The 22,272-nt window shown below is 44.4% G+C and overlaps 1 protein-coding gene across 1 annotated transcript in view; it reads right to left on the reverse strand.

Moving 5' to 3' along the window:
* The window catches only part of LOC26514674 (piezo-type mechanosensitive ion channel component), a 437,306-nt gene that overhangs the window by 106,763 nt on the left and 308,271 nt on the right, over positions 1-22,272 (reverse strand). Inside the window, exon 12 of the mRNA XM_032453590.2 lies at positions 19,926-20,056. Within this exon, the coding sequence (XP_032309481.1) occupies positions 19,926-20,056 (131 nt within the window). The remainder of the gene's footprint in view (positions 1-19,925; positions 20,057-22,272) is intronic.

A 22,272-nucleotide genomic window follows, 5' to 3' on the forward strand; every position in this document is an offset into this window, starting at 1 on the left:
ATATGTTAAATAAATAAATTAATAACTAAAGAAAATTCCATCATGATGACTGTAGATTGTTTTGTACGTAATAGCTACAGCATTCCTCAGCTCATTGCTCCTGGATCTGCATATATTAAAATCTCCCACTATTACCAATTTGCTATTATTATCTAATCTGCGTATTCTTTCTATATCCGCCATAACTTCATTTCGAAATTGTGTTATAGGATACGCAGGATTCCTATAAATAACAATAAAAGATGTATCAAGATATTTAAAGGCAATTGATTGATATATGGTTCTGGGATTTAAAGACTTGTTTGTCTGAAACAAAAACACTACATTTTCAGAAATGTTTTGCTTGGCATAAATAATTATTCCATTTTTCCCAAAACCATTTAATCGATTGCTATCAATTCTTTTTATAATATCGAAATCTTGCAAAGAGAAATCTTCGGTGGGAAGAGTCCAAGTTTCGACAAAACAAAGAACATTTGCAGAACAAATAATAGGGTCGTTAAAAATATCTTCGCGATGGCTTCGAAGAGATTCAACATTATGGTAATATAGGCAGCTTGCTTCGTTTCTTTTAACCACAAGCTCGTAATGCGTAGTCAAGAACTTTTCCTCTCTAAAATTTTGAAGTTCGGCTTGGACATTTAGAGCTCCAAATCTTGTTGGAGGAACAAAGTCGCCTATAAGGAAAAGTCCCGATGCGTTAGTGGCTCTACTGCATCCAACATATAGCGAAGCTCGTTTAATGCCTCTTTTAAGATGCGCTGCGACTTTGCTATATGTTGCTCCTTGGCTTTTATGGATGGTAATAGCCTCAGCAGGAACAATTGGGAATTGTTTTCTGTCAACAGAAGCATGCTCTGATCTTCCACACTGAAAAACTCGAGAGGCTTTTAGTATAGGAGTCCATTCGGGATCTGGACTATTTCGAACTTTTGATCTGGCGAGTGCACCAACCATGGGCTCGAAAAAATTAATCCAAAGTCGCGTTATTAAATTTGAGCCATTAACTACGCAATGGTCAATTTGCTTTATCTGACCAGTTGCTCCATTTACAAGTCCGTCATTTGTGTCAATATTAACGGTAACCATATATTTAGCAGTTGTTTTGAGATGAAGAACATATGGTAAACCCTGAGTTTCAGAGGTTTTCATATTTTGAGCATACCTTAACGTATTTTCTCTATTTCGTGCAGATATGTTCGCAGTTTTCACTGTATCAACTGCAGTGGAAACCAACTCTTCCGTCCCAATTTGCGCTAATTTAATGGAATTGAAATGGTTTACTTCTTCGTTAGAAGAAAATAAATGAATGGCATCATCTGGAACTTCGCTGGGTGAAACAACTCTTTGTTTTAGGAGCTCTATGTCTGCAATTGTCATACAAGCCTCAGATAAATTATTTAAGGCTTGTGCAAATGCATGATCGCCTCTTTGGCGCATTATTTCTGTGAGCTGAAAATACTTAAAGTTGCTCCATAGGCTATTTCCTGCTAAAACGCTATAAGGATTATTCGTCCTCTCCGAAAATATCCAACTGTCTCCAACTGGGGAAAGCTGCTTTAGGTCTCCAAAAACTATAATTGATTTTCCCCCAAAACATAAGTCTGGGCATCGGAAAATTTGACGAAGCCTTTGATCCAAAAATGAAAGCATTTTTGAGCCAACCATGGAAATTTCATCAATTATAATTAATTGGACATTAATTATAATTAATTGGAATTGTATTTAAACTATCATTGCTTAAAGGTCTTAAAGGACCTGAGGCCTGATTGATTGGAAGAGAAAACACTGAATGAAGAGTTAATCCTCCAATCCCAAAAGCAACTTTTCCAGTTGGAGCACATAATAAAACTTTTGCTGAATCCGTAGCACCAGGAAGCTTTTTGGCTCGCCAAGTCACAGACTGATATATGGTTGAAATCAGTCTGCTTTTCCCTACACCGGCCCCTCCACCAACATATTCGTAAAATATATTTTTACAAACAACATTATGCATTACATGTGCATAATATTGTCTTTGTTTGTAGTTGAGGGACCGAGTTAGCGAGCAAAGGTCATCATTGGAAACTAACGGGGGGAGTCTAATTAATTTAAGTTCGCCATCTTCTTCAGGATTATTCGTTGCATTGTCATCCTGAAGAATATTTACGTTTCGTTCTATATTAGGCACTGCTAAAGCTCTAAATTCTTCGTCTAAAAATTGGGAGGCACGATCTTCCAAATTGGGATTATTATCCCCCCTATCCTCTTGCAAATCTTAAAGAACTCTTTCTAACTCCATATCATCAAACACATCATAGTTTCTTTTCATGATCCTAATAGATTCATGATTAGTTCTGAATGTGTTTTCAGCGTCGTTGGAAAGAAGTTCAGCTTCTTCATTTCGCCAAGGATAGAAGAGCATTAAATGCTCTCGGAAATAATCCGATGGTGAAGAGTTAATGCTAAAGCGAACCCATCTAAGAATCAGGGGATGCTTACGTTTCTTAACGTAACCAGACCCGTCCATCAGTGGATAGTTTTGCTCAGCAACTTCGTCTTCAACATCAACCTCCAAATCATTTGCTTCATCATAGTCTTCACCATGATTAGCGGCAGATCGTGTATTGCGCTTATGGTATTTATACAAAGCTGCAAAATCTGCTAAACAAATTCCTTCCAGCTGCTCATGCCTTTGCACATATCGGTCAAGAATATTACGCTCAAAAATATCCACCGAGTTGTTTGGTAGTCGCTCTAATTCTTCATTTGAGCGAGCCAATCGAACTCGTTTGTCTGGATGGCAAGTGTTTATAAAAATTGTACCTTCACTTGCCTCCGACATATGCAGACCCAAAATATTGTATGATGCTTCTTGGGCTGATATTTCTGTAGCGTTAATAAACTTGTTCCCTAGGTGCTGCAATTTCCTTTTAATAGATATATTCCCATGGCTTATTTCTGCCATGGCTTCACGGAGCAACTGCGAAACGCCTCTGTTTGATTTGTTTATGTAGTTAATGATATAACTACAACAGGCGTAGGCATCTAGGATAAATTGAATATCCATATTAGCTCTGTGTAAGCCTAGAATATCTCTATTATAAGCATTGAGCAGTCGGTCGGAAAATTGTCTGCGAAGGAAAGTTTGTGGCTTTTTCAAGCTGGAACGTAAGGCTAATTTGTAGGCTTCAAAATTAGTATCAAGGTGGGACAGAAAATATTCAAAATTATTAAATAAAGCTGCGTCTTCATTAGGAATGGTTCTTAAAGTTTCCTTAATTTTTTTGTACAAAGTTTTATGTTCTTCAACATTTACTTCGGTTTCTTCTATCGGATGCAAAACAAGCATTTCGAGGGTGTGGCATATTGAATCGGCAAAACTCTTGTCCGCGTAACTCTCTTAGGCAAGATGAACTGTGCTTGTGACGTTGATACTGAATTACTTCCTGTAGTTCAGGATCGTCTCCATTTGTGGTAATAAACCTATCGATAAAGTTTATTACTTGCTCGGTATTTTCGGTGTCGTCGAGCTTAGGAGCACCAGCAAGTACATGCCATGAGAATGCGGAGATCCTCTGTACTGAAATTCGATTCTCCAATAAAAATGGGAAAGATTGAATTCCCCAAATATATCGGTTTTGAACAATTTCATTAATTGTCGCAACCTGTAATCGAAGTATCGAGAGCACGTCACTGGATCGGATCGGATTAACCGAGCCTTTTCGGAGCTGGAAAAAGCTGCCGCTTCTTCCTCGCTTATAACCCTATTGTCCAATAGAAGAGAAAGGATAACTAAAAGTTCATTCCACTTAGTTTCAGCAGCGGAAAGAGTAATGAAGAATGTTGGCAACCCAAATTGTCGAATCATGGCGATCACTTTCTTTTTCTCAGCATCCCAATGAGCTGGTGCAGACCGTAAGCCTTTAAGGATGTGGTAGCCATCATCATGTTGCACAAGTCTATGTACAAAAGACTCATCTCGCAGATTACCAGCGGTAACTGCTCCGGATTTTTTGCGTAAAGCAATGGAAATTGAATTTTGTATACGCTGCATTTCGTAAAATTTATACATTTATAAAACTTTAGGAACCACAGCGCAACGAAACGGATTCGTAAAAACGTATTTGGGATCTGGCTTTTTTTGCATAGGTTGTATTTCCTTTAAATATTTCTCCGCAAGAAATAGTTGGAAATGAAAGTTCCTCTGCATCTTCGTCAAGCGTTAAGCTTGTTGGGCGGCGGCCTTCTCCCGGTGCCAATGCAATGCGTTGAATTGCAGTATCATTATTTTCCAATAATGTTTCATGACCTCCGGGATTTAAATTTTCTTTGAGCTCTACAGCATTTTGCGATTGGTGCTGCTGCTGAATAAGTTGCTCTACCGCTTCGCGATCAGATTCATCCGCAATAAAAGGAATTTCATTCCTTTCTGTGCTTTCTGTAGAGCTCGGTATTCACTAAGTACCGTACAGCTTCAAGGACCCGAGCGGGTCGAATAGTTTCAGTCATAAAATTGTGAGCGTACTCTAGCCTCCTTTTTAAATGGACTTGGATGACATGAGTAGAGTCGAAGGAGCGCGGAAGCGCAGTCACAATGTCAGGAACTGAAATTGGAACGTTCACCACAGCGCCTCGGATACCGCATTGCCTTTCATAGCCGAGAGAAATAATCCTCATAAAAGGGATTCTCGGTGAAATCAGGCGCTCTTCAAGGTAGGTGAGTCCATTTAAGGTTTTTCCTTGGTCGTTCTCAGCAAACGCTTCTCACTGCGATTGCCGTACTAGTGCGCGCTCAGCTTCAGCGCACTCCATCGACGTCAGTCCATGCTCCTCTCCATCGTATCGTAGTCCACGGCACCGACGAATAAATCTGAGCACCCATGCGATGCTCCTCAACAGTCGATTGTAGTTCGAGAATCTCTGCTGGGATATGAAATTTACCATGACCAAAGCAAACTCACATTTCATTTCCTCTTCGTCGGGCGTCGGAGGGATCCACCCCTCGCTCGATCTAGGCCAGCTCTCCTCTGGTCCTCGAAGAAATGGTGGACCGCTTAGCCATCTCGAACCGATGCTCAGGTCCACGGCCTTGCGCGGCCTCGTCGCGTCGTCTGCCACGTTTTCGCCAGACGGAATCCATCTCCACTGGGACGCCTCCGTGGATTCCAAGATCTCCGCCACTCGATTACCGACGAACTGTTTGTATCTCCGGTGGGTGCTGCTTATCCAGTGCAACACAGTCTTAGAGTCCGTCCATAATACGCAGCTGCTGATCGCCACACCGTGCTCTTGCTTGACGGTGTCCATCAGTCTCGTGCCCAATACTGCTGCCTGAAGTTCCAGTCGCGGGATCGACATAGTCCTCATCGGAGCGCATTTCGTCTTTCCTTCGATGTTGACGAGTCTCTTGAGCTCCATATTGTAGCACTCCGGCAGTCTCACCTCGTCGTCTCTCCATAGCAGTCCGGTTTCATATCGTCGACCTACTCGCTTAGTCGTCTCCTCCAGGATTCTCAGGGCCCGTGCGTCGCCGCCATCTGCGACTGACGGCGCCAGCTCCACTCCGCCAGCTGCGACTGGCTGTGCCGGCTTTACTCCGAAATTCTCGATCTCGAAATAATCGCTGACCCTCTTCTCCAGAAGATTATCCTGGGGCACGGCTAGGAGGCACGAACTCTGAAGCGGTGAGCTCACCTTTCCTCTCACCGGTCCATACACCACCCATCCAAGCGCGGTGGCTGCTGTAAATGGTCCTCCAGATCCATAGCTTCTTGTTTTGAGGGGTATTCCAAGATGCGCATGATCCAGTCCAATTAGGATCCTCGGCGTCGCATTGTTGTACGGCTTCACAGGCAGGCGCGCATTCGCCTTCACTGCCTGTACATCATCCCGACGCAGGCTCTGCATCGGAAGGTTCAAATTGGCTACTCCGTACACGTTCTTCAGCACATTGCGCTTTGTCTTGCCCGCTGCACTGATCTGCAGGCTGACCACTTTCGTGTGCTCTTTGGCAGATTTCCCACATAACCATTGCACGTTCAGTTGGCGACTCTCGCCTTTCAGGTTCAGGCTGCGGATGAGTTCGTCGTCGATGAGCGTGACAGACGATCCTTTATCCAGCAGTGCATAGGTGTCGACCTGCGTATTCTCCCCGTACAACGTCACGGGTAGAATCCGGAATAGTAGGTGGCATCCAATCGAATCAACGCAGCTCAGATTCCGATGCGTCAAATCGTGGCGGTCACACGTCGATCGCCTTTCATCCTGCTCACGCCCCGCGTCTATAACTGCGGCTGACGTGGGACGGCTCCTCTCGTTGGAATCCACTGGTCGTGGCATTCCACTCCGTTTGCTGCTGCTTCTCTGATCGCTCCTGCGGCCTCCCTCTGCGACGTACGGCTGTCTAGGATGTCCAGGTGACTCGTGGAGAAGGTAGTGATGCCTCATTTGGCATCCGTGGACGTTGCATCCGCGGCTCTTCCTGCAGAACCGGGACATGTGTCCGGGCTCCAGACACGAGAAGCATAGCCTCAACTTCCTCGCTGACTCGATCCGCGTCGTCGTAGAAACGCCGTTGAATTCCTTGCAGTCCGTCGCATATAGGGCAACATCTGGGGCGATCGGCATACCGCTCCTCCTCGCGAACACTATTCGCGTGCAGGATCCTTCGCTTCGGTTGCTCCTTGGCTCCAACGTCCGTGACAGTGCACACCAGTCTTGCGAATTCATGAAGCCATTCGCTTAGGTGCACCACTGTCGGATAAAGTTGTACCGTGACCGCGTGCTTCGCCCAGTCCAACCTCTTGCTCAGCGGCAACTTGGCGATCAGGTCCTCCATTGGGGTTGGGTTCCCTAGGTGCTGGCTGCCGATCGTGGTTGACTGCAGGAACGCTGCCAGGTAGCTCACCTTCGTCGCGAACGGGACGATCCTTGCGATGTTGGCCTCCTGAATTGGCTGCACATCGAGCACGCTAGCCAGTTGGCTACGGATGAGTAGCTCCGGACGTCCATACCGAAATTGAAGCTGCTCCATAACGGCTTCTACGTTGCTGGGATGGATGAGCAACGACTTCACTGTCTCTCGGGCGTCGCCTTTCAGGGCTTTCACTAGCCGCTGGTTGTTTTCCAGTTGTGTACACCGGTAGGCTGCCGTTGCCTCCGTGAACGCGCACAGGAATATTGGCCATTCCTCTGGCTGACCCTCGAAGGCGGGAAGATCAGGCAATCTACGTGGCGTCCATCCAGGTATGCTCGCCGTCGCCACTTCATATGGCAGGTGCGATGGTGCAGATACCTCCAAATTGTGTGTCGGCTCCCGTGGCGGATGGACATAACCTAGCCCAGGCTGCGCAGTGGCGGTCACACAAAATGGCAGAGAATAGCCCATTGTTGTTGTTGGTGTGTATGTCCGTGTGACAGGTTGCCCGTTTGCATAATGGCCGCCCAGCGCCGGCACCAAATTTACACTCAATTGTGGCGGCAAACTTGCACTCTTGCAAAACTTGCGCTGCTCCCTGGCGTGGCAGCATTCCACTCAAACATGGCGGTGAATTCGGCGTACCGCTCACTCCAACACCGCGTGCCCCGATTCCAAAGGGATTCCTGGCGGCCTCTGCTTGTCCTCCAATTGCCCTTGCCTTTTCCAGCTCCGTCTCGAGACGTGCGATCCTTTCCATCAGGGCCGCCACTTGTACAGTTGTGGGGTCTGTAATCTGCCCCGTTGCTTCGGGCTGCAGGTTACTTGCCGCTTTCCTGGCGGCTGTTCCACTTTCCTTCGGAGTCTGTGGCCGCTGCCGATCACCAGTCACACTCGCAGAGCTTGCCGGGGTGCAAGTTGCTGTAGCCGTGGTGGTCGCAGTTGCGGGAACACCCGAGGCTTCCAGCCTGGGGCTCCGCCGGGGCGAATGCTTCGTGGGCATCATCTTGCAGAGTGCGAATAAAAGAAAATGTCGCCGCTTGGCCGATCACGGGGAATGCCTTTAAACACTTCAAACACTAGTGCTGGACAACAGTTGGAGTTCTGTGTTTGTTGATGGTTTTATTCTGGAAGAGTTACATTAATTATATGTCTTTACAACTACTTAGTTTTTAACCTACCGCAGTTTCTCTTCCCTCTTATTGTGATGGCACAAATCGGTCTAATTCCGCCAAATTGTTTCCCTCTGTTTACACTTTTTTTCGTGGGACCAAATAACCTAAACTTAAATAATAAAGCTATCGACACAAATAATACTGCGGCGCTGAGATTAAACTTAACTAACTATCGATAACCCTAATCCGTTCCGCGACACAAACAAAGCGGATGGTTTCCCAACTCGTGAACACGAAACTTATAACTGCCCATGTGAAAAACAATGATTTTCAAAATTTATACCGCAAACACTAAGGGAACTCCCCTGCGACTTGTTAATTGTCATTGCGAAAGCAGGGTGAACTGGAAATTTCAATCTTTTGAAGTCAAACGGAAGATTAGTCGGAATCATTCGTATTCGAGGAATACATGCATTTTTACCTGCGTACTTTCCGTTACTAATAATTGCCTCCAAATAACGCAATTTCATAATATCTGTACCACCTTTAAGTTGGATATTATGTGGTAAAAGAGTTTAAAAGCTCCGTTGGCTATATCATCGGGATTTGTTATGGAATCAACGGATTTGTAAATCACCAAATCGCCGGGATTTTTTATTGAATGGTGAAATTCAGTGCGAGTTCATCAATGTTCTTTGGGACAAATGTTGGTATATTCACACTTAGTAATTTGATCTAATCAATGTCGTAGCATGTCGCAATACACAATAATCAGACCCACTAACCTATTGGCACACCTAGTAATAATTAGCAATAAGCCTAAAACTATGCACCCAGCACTAGTAGACGCCGACAGAAGCAGAAATCAGCATTATCGGCGGGACCGACTGACCGAAGCAAGTAAAAACCAAGCAAAAAAAGCAGACTCAGTGGTGGGTGACTCTGGCATTAACATTGGTTTTAACACGTCCATAACATTGACCTTTCTTAGATTTAATTATATATAATTTAGCATCTTATATAAGAATTGTTCTTCTGAAATAAAGATAGTTTCGAATACAGAGTATATCGGTTCGTTACTCAGTGTCAAGGTACGGCACTTAAAACCAACATACTTCGAGTGATCCTGTGTAAAAAGGACTACAAGTAGGACTCTCTTAAAGCTATCTACTTCGCGTGGCTCCAGTGTAAATGGAGAATAAGTAGAACTATCATCATCGAACCTACTTCGAGTGGCTTTTGTGTAAACGGAACGGCAAGTAGAGCTTCATTATCTAATCTACTTCGAGTGTTGCTCCCGTGAAACGGACCAGAAGTAGAACCCGCGGTACCCAACCTACTTTGAGTGTTACTCCCGTGAAACGGACCACAAGTAGAACCCGCGTTACCCAATCTACTTCGAGTGTTGCTTCCGTGAAACGGACCACAAGTAGAAACCCCGGACCATCTGTACTTAAGGAGAACCAGCCTAGACCTTCAAGTATCCTACATCAACTCCAGCCTGATCACAGCAAGCGCCTGATCAAACCCGAACATTCCCTTGCAGAATACCGGTACATTTAGTCAGAATTTTTATACGTTCTTTGACTACGACTCCGGGACCTACCGTTATGCCCGCGAATTCAAATTCGAGTGTCAACTTCAGAGCAAAATATTTAGTATGACCGCCATCTAGAAGAGCCGCCTCAATTCCAGATGATGCTAACGCCAAAGCAATGTCACATCTTGAACGAATAGTAGCCAAAATCAATGATATGACAAATTAAAAAATAGGTGTATTTGCAGTGCTCACAGTCCTGTTTAACATTAGGGAAGGTTATAAAGTTAGCGTAATGTCAAACACCTCTGAGTCTAAAGTTGGTTGAGTTTGTTGATTTTGCTGGTTCTTGCTTGCCCTGGTTATTTTTAGTGCTGACACTGCTGCTTCTACTTCTTGCGTAGATAGGCGCCGTCTGTTGCTGGGTTACGCGGTTGGAAATCAATTACAGCTTATTATTGGTGAAGAGGTTGGTGAAGATAGGTTAGTAGGTATTGGCATCCGTTTCTAACAATTAGTTTGTGACGGTTGCTTTCGAAAATGTCCGCACATTTCTTGCAACTGATCTGGAGGTCGTCAGCATACGTGATGTAGTTTTCAGTTCTGTCTGTTCCTTGGATTTTGGCATTATTTTCAGTGAAAATTTCCCAAGCCTCTTTGGGAATGGATAGTTTCATTTAAAAGTTTCAATGATTGATTTTGATTCGGCGCATCCATTTTATAATTCCGGATGCATCTTGAGATTTACTGCCCAATTTCTTGCTGGAAGTATTTTATTCGCTGCTAGCGTGCTAGTAGCTGGATGCGATCCAACTCGCTATTGAGAATGGTCAAACTGAACCCTTTTTTGATGGACTTAGAAAAGTGTAGTGCCCTTAATCTACTTTGTCACACTGTTGTGAAGATCTTATATCTTTCTTAGCAGGAGTCTTTTTGAATTCTGTATTATGGAACGATAGAACTTACTAATCGTTCCTTTATGTTTTTGTTCGATTTGTTATCCTGGGCTTGCAGGATCACGTCAAAGTCACAAACATGTTCATCTGTAATAATTAAGTTAAGCAAAGGGTACATAAACAGATTTTATTTTATTTTTTTTTGCCGCAACTTGCACTTGAACAAATTTGACGTGGAGAAAGAAAAGAGTTAAGAATAGGCTTGTCTGAGACTGACTTTATTAATATAAAAGTTCAATATTAATAGGTAATTGTACACATGCATATTGCTTGGTGGTAAATTAATGGAAATATAGAACCACGTAAAATTGATAAACTAACAAGTAACAATAAATTTAAAAAATTAACGATTATGTTATTTTGTCGATTGCTTTAAATTGGAATGTCTGCAGTTCTTGCTGCTTTATGTCATCGTTCTTTATGCAGGCTATGATCTTATATTTCCTTTGTTATGTATTGCGTTTTTGTTTGAATATTTAATGCTCATGACTTAACACTGGCACACTTGGAAACCTTAAATGAGCTCACAAATGACCATTCACATATATTTCTGTACCTATTTAAATTGCCGCAACGTGAAAGGCGTCTAATTATATCTCACATTAAACAAAACTAGCTGAAGTAAAAAAAATATGAACGCGCCCATGTTGGGCTTAATCATGAAATCGAGCTTGAGAAAATCGATCTGGTTGGTTATAGCTCTGGCGTCATTTGCGGTTCAGGATATTTTACTCGTAAGGATTTTGTGTAAGGTTTTATTGGCAAAAAGTCTTCAAACCCCATACGCCATACAATCAATTCTCCTTTCCGAACATCCCGTTTTTGGCGCAATCCTCCCTATTTACCCTTAAAACCAGCACAACACCTTGGCTACGGGCCCAGGCTATTATCTTAGGCTATTTGAACAACCCATTTTTATTTACTTACTAACACATCTTGACAACAACAAGTGTTTTTCCCGTACCGACATATCGCTGTCTTAGCATTTTTGTCTCACGGATGGACGCTGCACTGTTCTTCTGCAATTCTGTTCGCTTATATTATAGGCAAAACTAGGACCGTCATAGAAATGCCTCAAGGAAGTGATTCACACTCCGAGTATTACTTTGCTAGCTAGGGGAGAACATTGCAGATAGCTTCGGTGTACCCAGCTCCTAGGGCGTACCTATAGGAAAAGATACGCATTCCGAGGACTACCTTAGTAGTTACGAAAGTAGGATACTTGAAAGATTATGTGAACGGCTCCTCCAGTTGGCCCCTCAGGTCACACCGTAGATGCCATCCTGGAACTATTCCCGGAATGTACCGGTGGTACAGCGCCACTATGTTAAGATGTGGCCATATAGAGTAGGACTTATCCACCTTTCGCCGGCTGGCGTCTAGGTCTCTCCACGGTACTGCTGATTACGGCGGGATCCAATTTTCTGTCGATTTAATACTAGATAATATGAGCTAAACTCTCTTCTTATTTATCTTTTAATCTCTTCAACATGATATAATTTTTGGTGACTTCGTCTTCTGGTTTTTCGTCAATTTCGAGCAATGTTAGGGGACAAAACGCAACCTCAATGAACGCGATGTCGAATTTTGGGGCTATCATGGTCTCTTAGCTCGTACAAGAGCCCCTTCTCCGCAGATTGTATCGTCGTCCATGCTTTTGGATGGCCATTTATGTGTTATCGCGGTTCGTCTGATAGATATCTCGTATCTGTTCGGAACATTTGGTAGGCGTCAGGTGTCGGCTTCTTGATCCCGGAGTCCCTATGTCAAACCAAGTGTGCGCAAGCTGTGGCTCTTTTTTTCGCGGTTCCCACTGCATACGTACAGCCCACCTCCGTCCAACCGACCGAGGTACGCTGCCGCGTAACGTACGGCTCGAATCGCGGGATTAGATCCGAGATAGTTTAAGCGTATGAGGAAGATATCACGAGAAAGAGTGTTGCACAGATAAGGCGGTTAATATAAACGATTTAAGATTGTTAGTGGAGCAAGGTGACAAGATGTGGTAGAGACCATTGTAGTCCGAACATAATAACCTGAACGGATCGTGTTGGGCATATGACGAACTACAATGGCTGAGGAGTAGAGGACGAAAGTTAGGCGTGTTTGTAAATGCTAGCTGCCTATAATTCCAAAAATAAGATTAAATAGAAACATGACACCCAGCATCGTTATACGGTTTGTTAATGATGGTAAGTTAATTAGTAAAAGTCTACTACGATAAGAGGGGAGGTAAATATTTGCATCCCAATTAAATCTAAGAGCGAAAGTCAGGAATTTTTTTTGTACAGATTCAATGTGATCTTGGTGTACTCCGTATAGAGGACTCCAGACACACGATCCATACTCAAGAACCGGACGGACCAATGATGTATATAACGTTTTAGTTATGTAGGGGTCATTAAATTCTTTTGATCATCTTTTAATAAAACCAAGCACACCCATAGCTTTATTAACTATGGTAGATATATGGTCGGTTAATTTAAGTCTCAAATCTAATAGGACACCTAGATCGTTAATCTGAGTTAATCGTTCTAAGGCGTTCCCATAGAGAAAATACATAGCCTGGTGAGGACTAGATCGGTAAAAAGACATGAGTTTAAATTTCGATCCATTAAGCTTTAGGTTATTTGCTAAACACCAATTTTAAAGTTTATCCAAATCAGATTGAAGTCTAGACTGGGCACTAGTAAATTTATACTGAAGGCATAGCTTAACGTCATCAGCGTACATAAGTACAAGTGAATTGGTTAAGGCAAGGGGCAAGTCGTTAATAAACAGTGTAAAATGTAGGGGTCCAAGATGGCTTTCTTGGGGCACCACAGATGTTGCACGAGCTAAACGCGAGGTAACATCTTTAAAGAAGTCAAGTTGGGTTCTCCCAGATAAGTAGCTTGAAATCCAGATTTCACGCTACATGAAGCCATGCTGGCACGGAGTTATTATTGAACTACATAGGTGTTGCAAAAGTGGAGTGATAAGTTTTTCAAAAAGCGTAGGAATTGATGGCAATTTAGAGATTCCTCTATAATTAGCAGCGTCGGATTTTTTCCCTTTTTTATGCAGCGGAATAATGAAGGATTCCTTCCACATAAAGGGAAAGATCGAAGTTTCCAGCGATATATTAAAGAGTTTAACAAGCGGTTTGCACAGTGCCTCGGCGCAGTACTTCAGAACACAGCCTGGTACTCCATCAGGGCCTGGCGAATACACGGGCTTAACCTTAAGAAGATCCGATAACATACCACTTTGATCGAAAGATGGGCAAAATATAAGGTTGGCTGATTGGATATTATAAGTGTAAGGCTGAGCTAAACTGCTGCTAGGTGAATAGGTAGTTTGAAAAAACTGTGCAAAGAGATCGGCCATTGCCTGATCGGTGTTCGCATAAGAGTTCTTAAACGTAAGCAGTGGGGGAAAAGATACATGTTTACGCTTAGTGTTTACAAAGTTATAAAACTGCTTCGGATCCTGAGTAAACTGAATCCTGCAGCGGCGAATATAACTCCTATAACATTCTGCGTTATGCACGGTGAAATTGGACCGAGCTACTAAGTATCTTGAATAACTAACTGTACAGCCAGATAATCTATGTTTGTTTAAAAGTCTACTCATACTATTCTTTAAATTTATAAGGTGCCTTGTATACCAAGGCGGATTCGTTGAAGCGGACGGATATTTCCACGGCACGCAAGCGTCGAAAAATATGTTCAAAGTGCAATAAAATTTTTGTAATGCGATGTTTATATCCTCGCATGCCAGTAAATCAGACCAATCAAATTCCAAAATTAACTTTTTTAATTTCATAAAGTCAGCCTTAGAAACGAACTTTCTGAGATTTAACTGTAGACTTAAGGTCAAAATAGTAATTATTTTCGATTGAAACCTCAAGAGTGGGATGATATGGATCCTCCGGGTTAGAAAGGGGCAAAGTTCTGGAAAGAGTAATTCCATCAGGATCAGAAACGAAACATAAGTCCAACAGCCGACCCGAAGAATTTCTAACGTGGTTAATTTGCCCGAGTGACATGTCGAACATGCCCTCAGGGAAGTCATGGTGGGAGTTAAGCTGTAAAGACGGTGAATTATCAACATTTGATTACATAAGTTCTGGGATATTAAAGTCACCCAGAGCTATCAGCTGGAAAACCAAACGAATAGCGGACAAATGTTGCCAGTATGTTGGCGGTTCGGACGAAGGTGGTATGTACAAACATGTAACATACAAAGATTGATGGGACAAAGTGATTTTGATGCAAAGAAATTCAATGTCACCAAACTCTTGTGATTTTACCTCTTCAGAAGCGAATTTGGAGTCTACAGAAATTAGCACTCCTCCTCCGCTTCGCAAAGTTCTATCACATCTAAAAGTGGTGTACCTACTAGGAAAAACTTCGGAGCTTAAGATCTCCGGCTTTAACCAAGTTTCTGTAAATACAATAATGTGGGATGCAAAAGAAGAACTATCAGAATACAGTTTGGGAAGTTTACTACGTAACCCTCTTGTATTCTGATAGGTAAGTGTTAATGAAGACATTAGTTTTTTGAGATTGAGGAAGATGAGGTGAAAGGTTGATCAGTGGCCTTAACATGTGGGAGTTTTACACCCACAGGTTTGGTTATCTTTTTTTTCACCGTACTTGGCTGATGTTCTTGGACGAAAATGTTCTCTGGCCAAAAGCTGGCGGAACAGATCGTCTTGAACATATGCAAGGGCACACGTATTTTGAAAGATGACGTGTGCCTGGTGTAAGAATATTTGAATTTTGTAATATCCACCACCTTTATGTCGGCTTTTACTTTGGCTTTGATGTAAGCCGAGATATCAATCTCCGAAGTATCAGGGGCAAGCCGGGAAACAAAAATGTGTTTTGATGGTGGGATCACCTGCAAGGGTTTTGGTGCCGCCGTAACTAATACTGCGGCATCAGTGCGTACCGGGGGTCCGGACGGTTGACTTCTTTGTTTGGTGACTGTTATAAGAGTTTGAATTATTGGGTATGGAATCACTTGAAGCGATGCCACAGAGGACATATCGGACAATTGCTCATTAATCCTCAGATATTCGGAAGCCGAATTTTTCTCAGGTCCGGCCCTTTGGGGTGGCCAGAGATATAAGCGTCTGCATAGTTGTCGGCTGAGCAGGATGAAGATTATTCGCCACAAACACATCACTAAACGAGGATTTCTTGCGCTTTAGAGACTCATTTAGTAGTTGAAGAATACTAAACTGTGAATCGAGCGCACAGATTGATTTTACGAAAACCGCTAATCAACTTGAATCCACATTTAGTCTGCCTCATGAACGATCTCATTTCGTCCTGAACAGCACGACAACCGTCACAGAAAAAGTGGAGACCAGACCTACGTGAAAGCACGTAGCATCTCGGTGAAACCCTTGCTCCAGCGGCAGCACAAGGAGCCCTTGCGGCTCAAATGGAAGAGAGGGGGTATTCTATGACCCCCTTGCATCACCGCCCTAACCTAACCTAACCTAACCTAAATAATTAATTTATTAATATTATTTGTTTTGATTATGAAGGAACCTTAAACCACTGTACCAGGGAAACGAAAGGGCGAGATTAAAGAGAGCAGTTAGTGCGAGTCAGTAAGATGCAAATAATAGAGATAAGAATCTCTATTGAGCGAGAGTAGAAGCAATAGAATAGAAGCAACACCGTAAGAGATGAAGAAGAAGAGCAGGGTATATGTTTGGAAGAATGATCAAATTATTATTTTACCTCCAAATATATCACTGCACACGCAAAGCGTTACGGATCTAAAAATTGCAATTTTTTTTTAATATTTTATGTGTGTAAAGTGTGGTGTATGCACACATGAGTTTTTGTTACACAAAATATATATTTAGCGACAGCACTTTTTACATAACAATGTACTCAGCGACAGCGTGCCAAATGCCCAAACACATTTCAACTGCATACGTAATATGATATGCAATTGCATTCACCATTTAGAACCGAGTCAGCATGGTTCCCACGCTGACCACATATATACATATGTGCATGCATAACTCTCTGCCCGTTTCTACATACTGTAACTTTACTTATATATAAAATATATAAAACGGCTGATCTGCCGCTGCGCCGACAGCTAGCAAGCCTTAGTGTAAGAAAACCATAATTCATTCGAATAAAGACATAGAACTGGACAAGTCGCACGCTTTTTAACTCTACGTGGCATCCAGTGCGTTATGGCATAACCATAGGAGCCATAGGATTGGATGTCACAATTGATTTAACTTTACAAAAGGAATAAACACCGACTGTTTATGGAAAGCTTAATACAAATTGTATAAAAACGCAGTGCGCACACAAAAAACAGGTCCGTCCGCTTTAAGATAAAGAGAGGAAGTAACCTGGTAAGATAAAAGCAGAGCTGTCCTCGGTCATCTCAGATACGCTGGAGTTGATCGCTAGCATGATTTCTGGCAGTAGGGATAGATACTTGGGATAGTATTATTGTTTTAATGGTTTAGTTTACTCACTCGGTATTAGATCCACTTCCATCGACTTCATGAAGGTGCGAACACTCTACTTGTGACTTGGGTACCATTATCGTATACCAGTTGTTTTGAAGCCCCAAATTAATCGATAATCGTTTCCCGGAAGGCCCGTATTAGGGTCGCCGAGGTAGCTTTTACTCAAATGAACTCGATCCACCCATTTGGCAAAGACATCAACAAAAAATTCGTATTGTTGTTCATTAGTCGTATCGGCGGATGTGCACTTGGTAATTGAGGTCAACGTTCTCATACAGGCTGTGTAATTCCTTTTTTTTGGTTTATCCTGCGTGTCGCATGAGGACGCCAAAATCCAGCTCAAATTTGAGGATTTTTTTCCAGTCGCTGCATATATCGCGGGGGATAAAAGAATTATAAAAATGCCTTTCTGAATTCGTCCTAGCTCAATTTATAAAGGCAGCTGGTTTGGAACCATCTGTCCACCAGTTCCGCCTTCGCGTATGGGAGTAGGTTCTGGTCAGTTCCGTTAGACAGAGCTCACCCTTCTGTCCGATGAAAACGAGTGCGTCTGACCGTTGAATTGTAATTCCCATTTCCTGATTCTGTCAGGGATAAAAAATGGCTCACATGATGATCGGGCGTGGCTTTTCCACCGCGAAACCATGACAAAGATATGACTATCCTAGGGGGTCAAAGGGGCGTGGCACTGGGACGCTAGTCACTCGTTTTAAGGTGTGCATGTGTGAGTTACAGGCGTGGCTCTTAGATGGTTCGCCGGGCGAAAGAAATTGCATAGCGTGGGTTTCACCGAGGACGGTGGTGTTCCCACCCGTGGGCGTTATCATAGTTCATAGTGGAAATGTCTGTTGCGTAGTTTTAGCCCATATAAAAAAGTTCCGCCGCCGATTGTCGACTTTTTATGCTCTTTGGTTTTTTTTTCCTTATATTCCTTCGACGCATGGGCAGGTTTGATGGACTTGTTGTATGACACTTGTTTGCTGTCATGTTTGACAATGTTAGAAAACGATGTTTTCTTTTCACTTATCAATTTCACTAGGTCATTTATTTTGGCCTGAAAGGTTCTAATTTTCCTGGAATTCTCCCCGCAAAGTCACAGCTCGGACGCCACTTGTAACATAGTACTTAGGCAGGGCCAGGTCTCAGCTGGCTCATTTCTGCATTTCTTGTCTGCTTTTCAATAAGTTCTTAGTTTTGTATGGTTTCTTTTTGAGGCTTGTTGGGGAAGATGTCTCTTCAGATTTGAGGCGATCCTCGTCAAAGCGCCGACAGTCAAACCATAACTACCTCTTGTAAGGGTATCAGGGACCAGCAATCACCAACTCTGCTTCACCCCGACACCGTCCTGAAGGCTCATGACGTGCGTAGCGCACAAAGACGGTAGTCGGCCTTAATGCCTCGCGCGTAAGACCGCACTTTCATTGCCTCAGCCCACGCCGGAGCGGCATGCAGAATTTGGGAGCTCACCAAGCTCGTGATGAGCTTACGCCTTTCTTGCTTAGGGCATCTAAACCTTAGGAAGAACGAGGTAGCACCCTCGGCGACTCGCTTGCTCTTTTGTGAGCGTACTCCAGATGTTCCCGGAACGATAGCCGCGTATCCAGCATCACCCCAAGATATTTGATGGCTCCCCTTAAGGTAATGGCCTTAAGGTAATGGCTTCGACCTTCTTTCAGCTGGAGATCAGCATGGCTTCCGTCTTATGAGGTGCCAATTGTAGGCCGGTGGTGGACAGCCTCCGCAATCTCGACCACGAAGTTCGTTTAAGCTTCCACCTCCCCTACTGTCCCCTACGACCACTATGGCTACATTGTCGGCGAATCCTATGTTTTCGTAACCTTCCCTGGTTGTTCGTCTCGTAGAGGGCAAATACCGCCCCAACTCGGTCACCAGAGAGCCCTTTTGCAGCATGCACCGCCACGGCGGAGAGGTTGGAAATCGGTCCGATCAAAAGAGGAGGTGTCAAGAGAAAGCAGCGCTTACCCCCTGGCCCTAGAACTTCCGTTGGAGACCACGGGCCCAACCTGCCGTCAAGCGGAGCCTTGAAGATGCCCTCACCCCTACATCGCTGGTGTGCCTTAGTTCGTATTCAGCAATGACCTCAAAGTTTTTGTTCCATCGCAGGGCTGTAGAACAGAGCGATCACCGTGGCGCTTCCTGACACACGTCCTTTCTGTTCATAGAAGCGGAGGAACGGAACCAGTAAGCAGTGGATGCATTCAAACGGGTCGCAGAGCTGGTAGGGTTGATGACGAGGGTGCGGCACTATGGACCGCAAAACCTCAAAAATGATCCGCCTTGAAATGTCGAAAGCGGAGATAAACAGGGCAGCGAGGATCCCAACTTGTTACGAACTTACATACTATGTGTATTAAAGCCATTTGGTTTTGGGCGACATCAGCCTATGGGGGTGTCTGATAACTTTAGGTCTTTGAAGAAGAGTTATTCGCACAGGGGAATAGTCCAATGACAAGTTCGAAAGCACTTTGGCACTTATTAGATTGCGTGATATGTTTTTCTTCACCGCAAAACGATTTAGGAGCTTTGGAAGTCTGCTAGCCAGTATGTGGGACTGCCAGGGACTGTCTATTTTGTTTCTCTAAATTTTAATTGCATTGTACAATTCATTTAATATCATTTAAGTTAGAGCTATCAGACCTGGCACATAGACTCCTATGATACCTTCGCAGGTCAAGCTTATGTAAAAATTTTGCTACGCCCCACTTTGCCACCAAAAATAAAATCTTGATGTAGCGCCAGTTCAGGCATGATTTTTGAATAAGGGTACATACACAACTTAACCATTTAGAGAAACCTGGATATATGAGAAGAAATTGAAGAAAAGAACAAAAACAAATATACAGCCTGAATCAATAAATAAAATAAAAGTAAATCATTTTAAAATTTAAATTAGACTTACGCCTATAGTTGTTTTTGTTGCTAGCTCGAATTCGTTCCATTTTAGCTTTCACGCTCTCTAATACATTTTTTTCATATTCTCTACGGTCATAAATTTGCTTATAATGTAAGTTTTCAATTATAGCTGCACCGCTGAAAATAAATGAAATCATTTGAAATTTTATTGTAGAAAAAGCTCATTCGATAATAATCATAATAATACATAATAATCATATATGAATCATCTTCAATAGTATAAAGAAACTGGAAAAACCCTTTAAGTATTGTAACGAACTGTTTTGCTATGTTTTGCTCGCAACAAACGCCGCGGCTGAGGGTACGTTCCACCGAATTTATAGATTCGACGTGATTGCCCGAGCCCAGAAATAACACGTTATTGCTTCTTTTCAAATAAATCCCCTTTATTGTAATTAATTTACAAAGGAATAAAGAGAATCTCACCGGCTGTCCGGCTCAGCCGACCGACCGCTCGCCCTCCCGTCGATCCCCGATCCCCGCTCCGGGTTGGTGCCAATACGCACGCCCTCCCAAAGCTTGCGCCCGGCAGGTCGTGCGGTCTTGGTGCCTGGCGCCGAAACGGCTCTCGGTTCCCTTCGTTCGGACTCACGGACTCTGTTTGCGGGGCCTGTGTTGCTGCTTGTCGTCTTCTGCTGCCGCTGCCTGTCCGTCGCTGCTGCTCCCTCGTCGTCGCTGCTCTACCGTTGCCGCTGCTCCCTCGTCGTCGCTGCTATACTGCTGCCGCCGCTCCCTCGTCGTCGCTGCTATACTGCTGCCGCTGCTCCCTCATCGTCGCTGCTGCCGTCGCAGTTTCTCCGTTTGGGGTGCCGTGGACTCGGAACCTTTGGCTCGCCTGGATTTGCCCTTTCGCCGTGGCCGGCACCTAATCCGTGTTAACAGGCCGAGTGGCTCACCACCCAGGCATACGCCGGGCAGGATATGCTCATCGCTGCTTAGCGGCCGGATCAGGGCACGAAGGGCCTTCCTACTGTACAGGACACGCCCCCGGTCGCGTTCGCCACTCGCCTCCAAACACCTGCGTGCCTACGCCCCGCAGGATCTATGGTAGGCCAGAGGTTTGGGCGTCGCGTCTCCTTTGACTCCAGGTGATACGCTGTGCATACGCTCCAGCGCCTGGATCAGGATTATCTTGACTTCCCGGGGTGTCCCTGCCTGGTTTCACTGTTGGGCTTGAGTTCCCGAGTTGGCTATCCCTCGCGTTAAAGGATCACACCTGGATCGAACGGACAGGAGCAGACAAGGCGTACGCCAGGCTAATCCATCGTTGCCGCTACTACACCAGGATACCTGTCGTGTCCGGGAATAACTCCAAACGACTCTTTTACCCTTGGGCCTTAGCTTTGCCGCGGATCCCTGATCCTTTTCCCCTTGCTCCTTGCTCGATTCGCGTACCGCCGCCGGACTTACCCACAGGGGGTCCTTAAGCTATTTGTCGTAGATCCTTGCTCACTCGCTTTAATAGCCCGCACTTAGGACTGTCGGACTTACCCACGGGGGGTCCTTCAGCCTGTACTCCTAACTCTTCCAAGGAAACTTCCCAACTTGAATGGCAGACTTACCCACGGGGGGTCTTTCACTCACTCTCCCAGCTTCCCTAGAAGACTCGGCCTCGATTCGCTCCAGGGGCCCTCCTTATATAGTGCCAGAGGCGCCCGTTAATCCTTGCAAATCTACTTCCTGCCGTTAATCCTCCGCTCATTCACTTTCTCCGTTAGCTTTCTCCAATCCCGCCGTCTTTCTATTGGCGGTCTTTCTTTATTGTCCCTCCCCCGATTGCCCCGCTTGGGCCTCCGATCCGCATTATTTTTGTGCCGGTCATCGGACTTCGTCCCGGACCCCGCGATCCCCCCCTGGACATTCCAAATGCATTTCTGTGTTTTTGTGCATTTTGTAAACACAGCTGCGCAGTCGCCGGCCGCTTCGTTCCCCGCCGTCCCCGCTGTTTCCGATGACATTCGAGCGCGGCCGCGGAGGCCCGGCCGGGACCGTTACGTTCCACGGTGATTCCTCCTCCTCCTTCTTTCGTGCGCGACGCCGTGCCCCCGCTGCTGCCCCCGCATGCAGTCTGTGCTTGACGCATTTCTCCCTTTCCGTTTTTTCTAAACACAGCAGCGCTGGCCCATCCGACGCTGCAGTGCTGACTTGCTTGTTCCCCCTCCCGCTGCTGCCCTTCTTGCCACCTTTCTTGGCGGGTGGGAGATCTAATCTCCTCACAGTATCTTATATATATTTTGGCAACGAAAAAAATCCAAGATAGGTTTTCAAAAATATTCTTACACGGAAAAAATTGTTTTTAAATGCGTAATATTAAATACTTATATTGATATAGT

The sequence above is a fragment of the Drosophila ananassae genome, chromosome 2R (genome assembly GCF_017639315.1).
Source record: "Drosophila ananassae strain 14024-0371.13 chromosome 2R, ASM1763931v2, whole genome shotgun sequence".
Classification (NCBI taxonomy): Eukaryota; Metazoa; Arthropoda; class Insecta; order Diptera; family Drosophilidae; genus Drosophila; species Drosophila ananassae.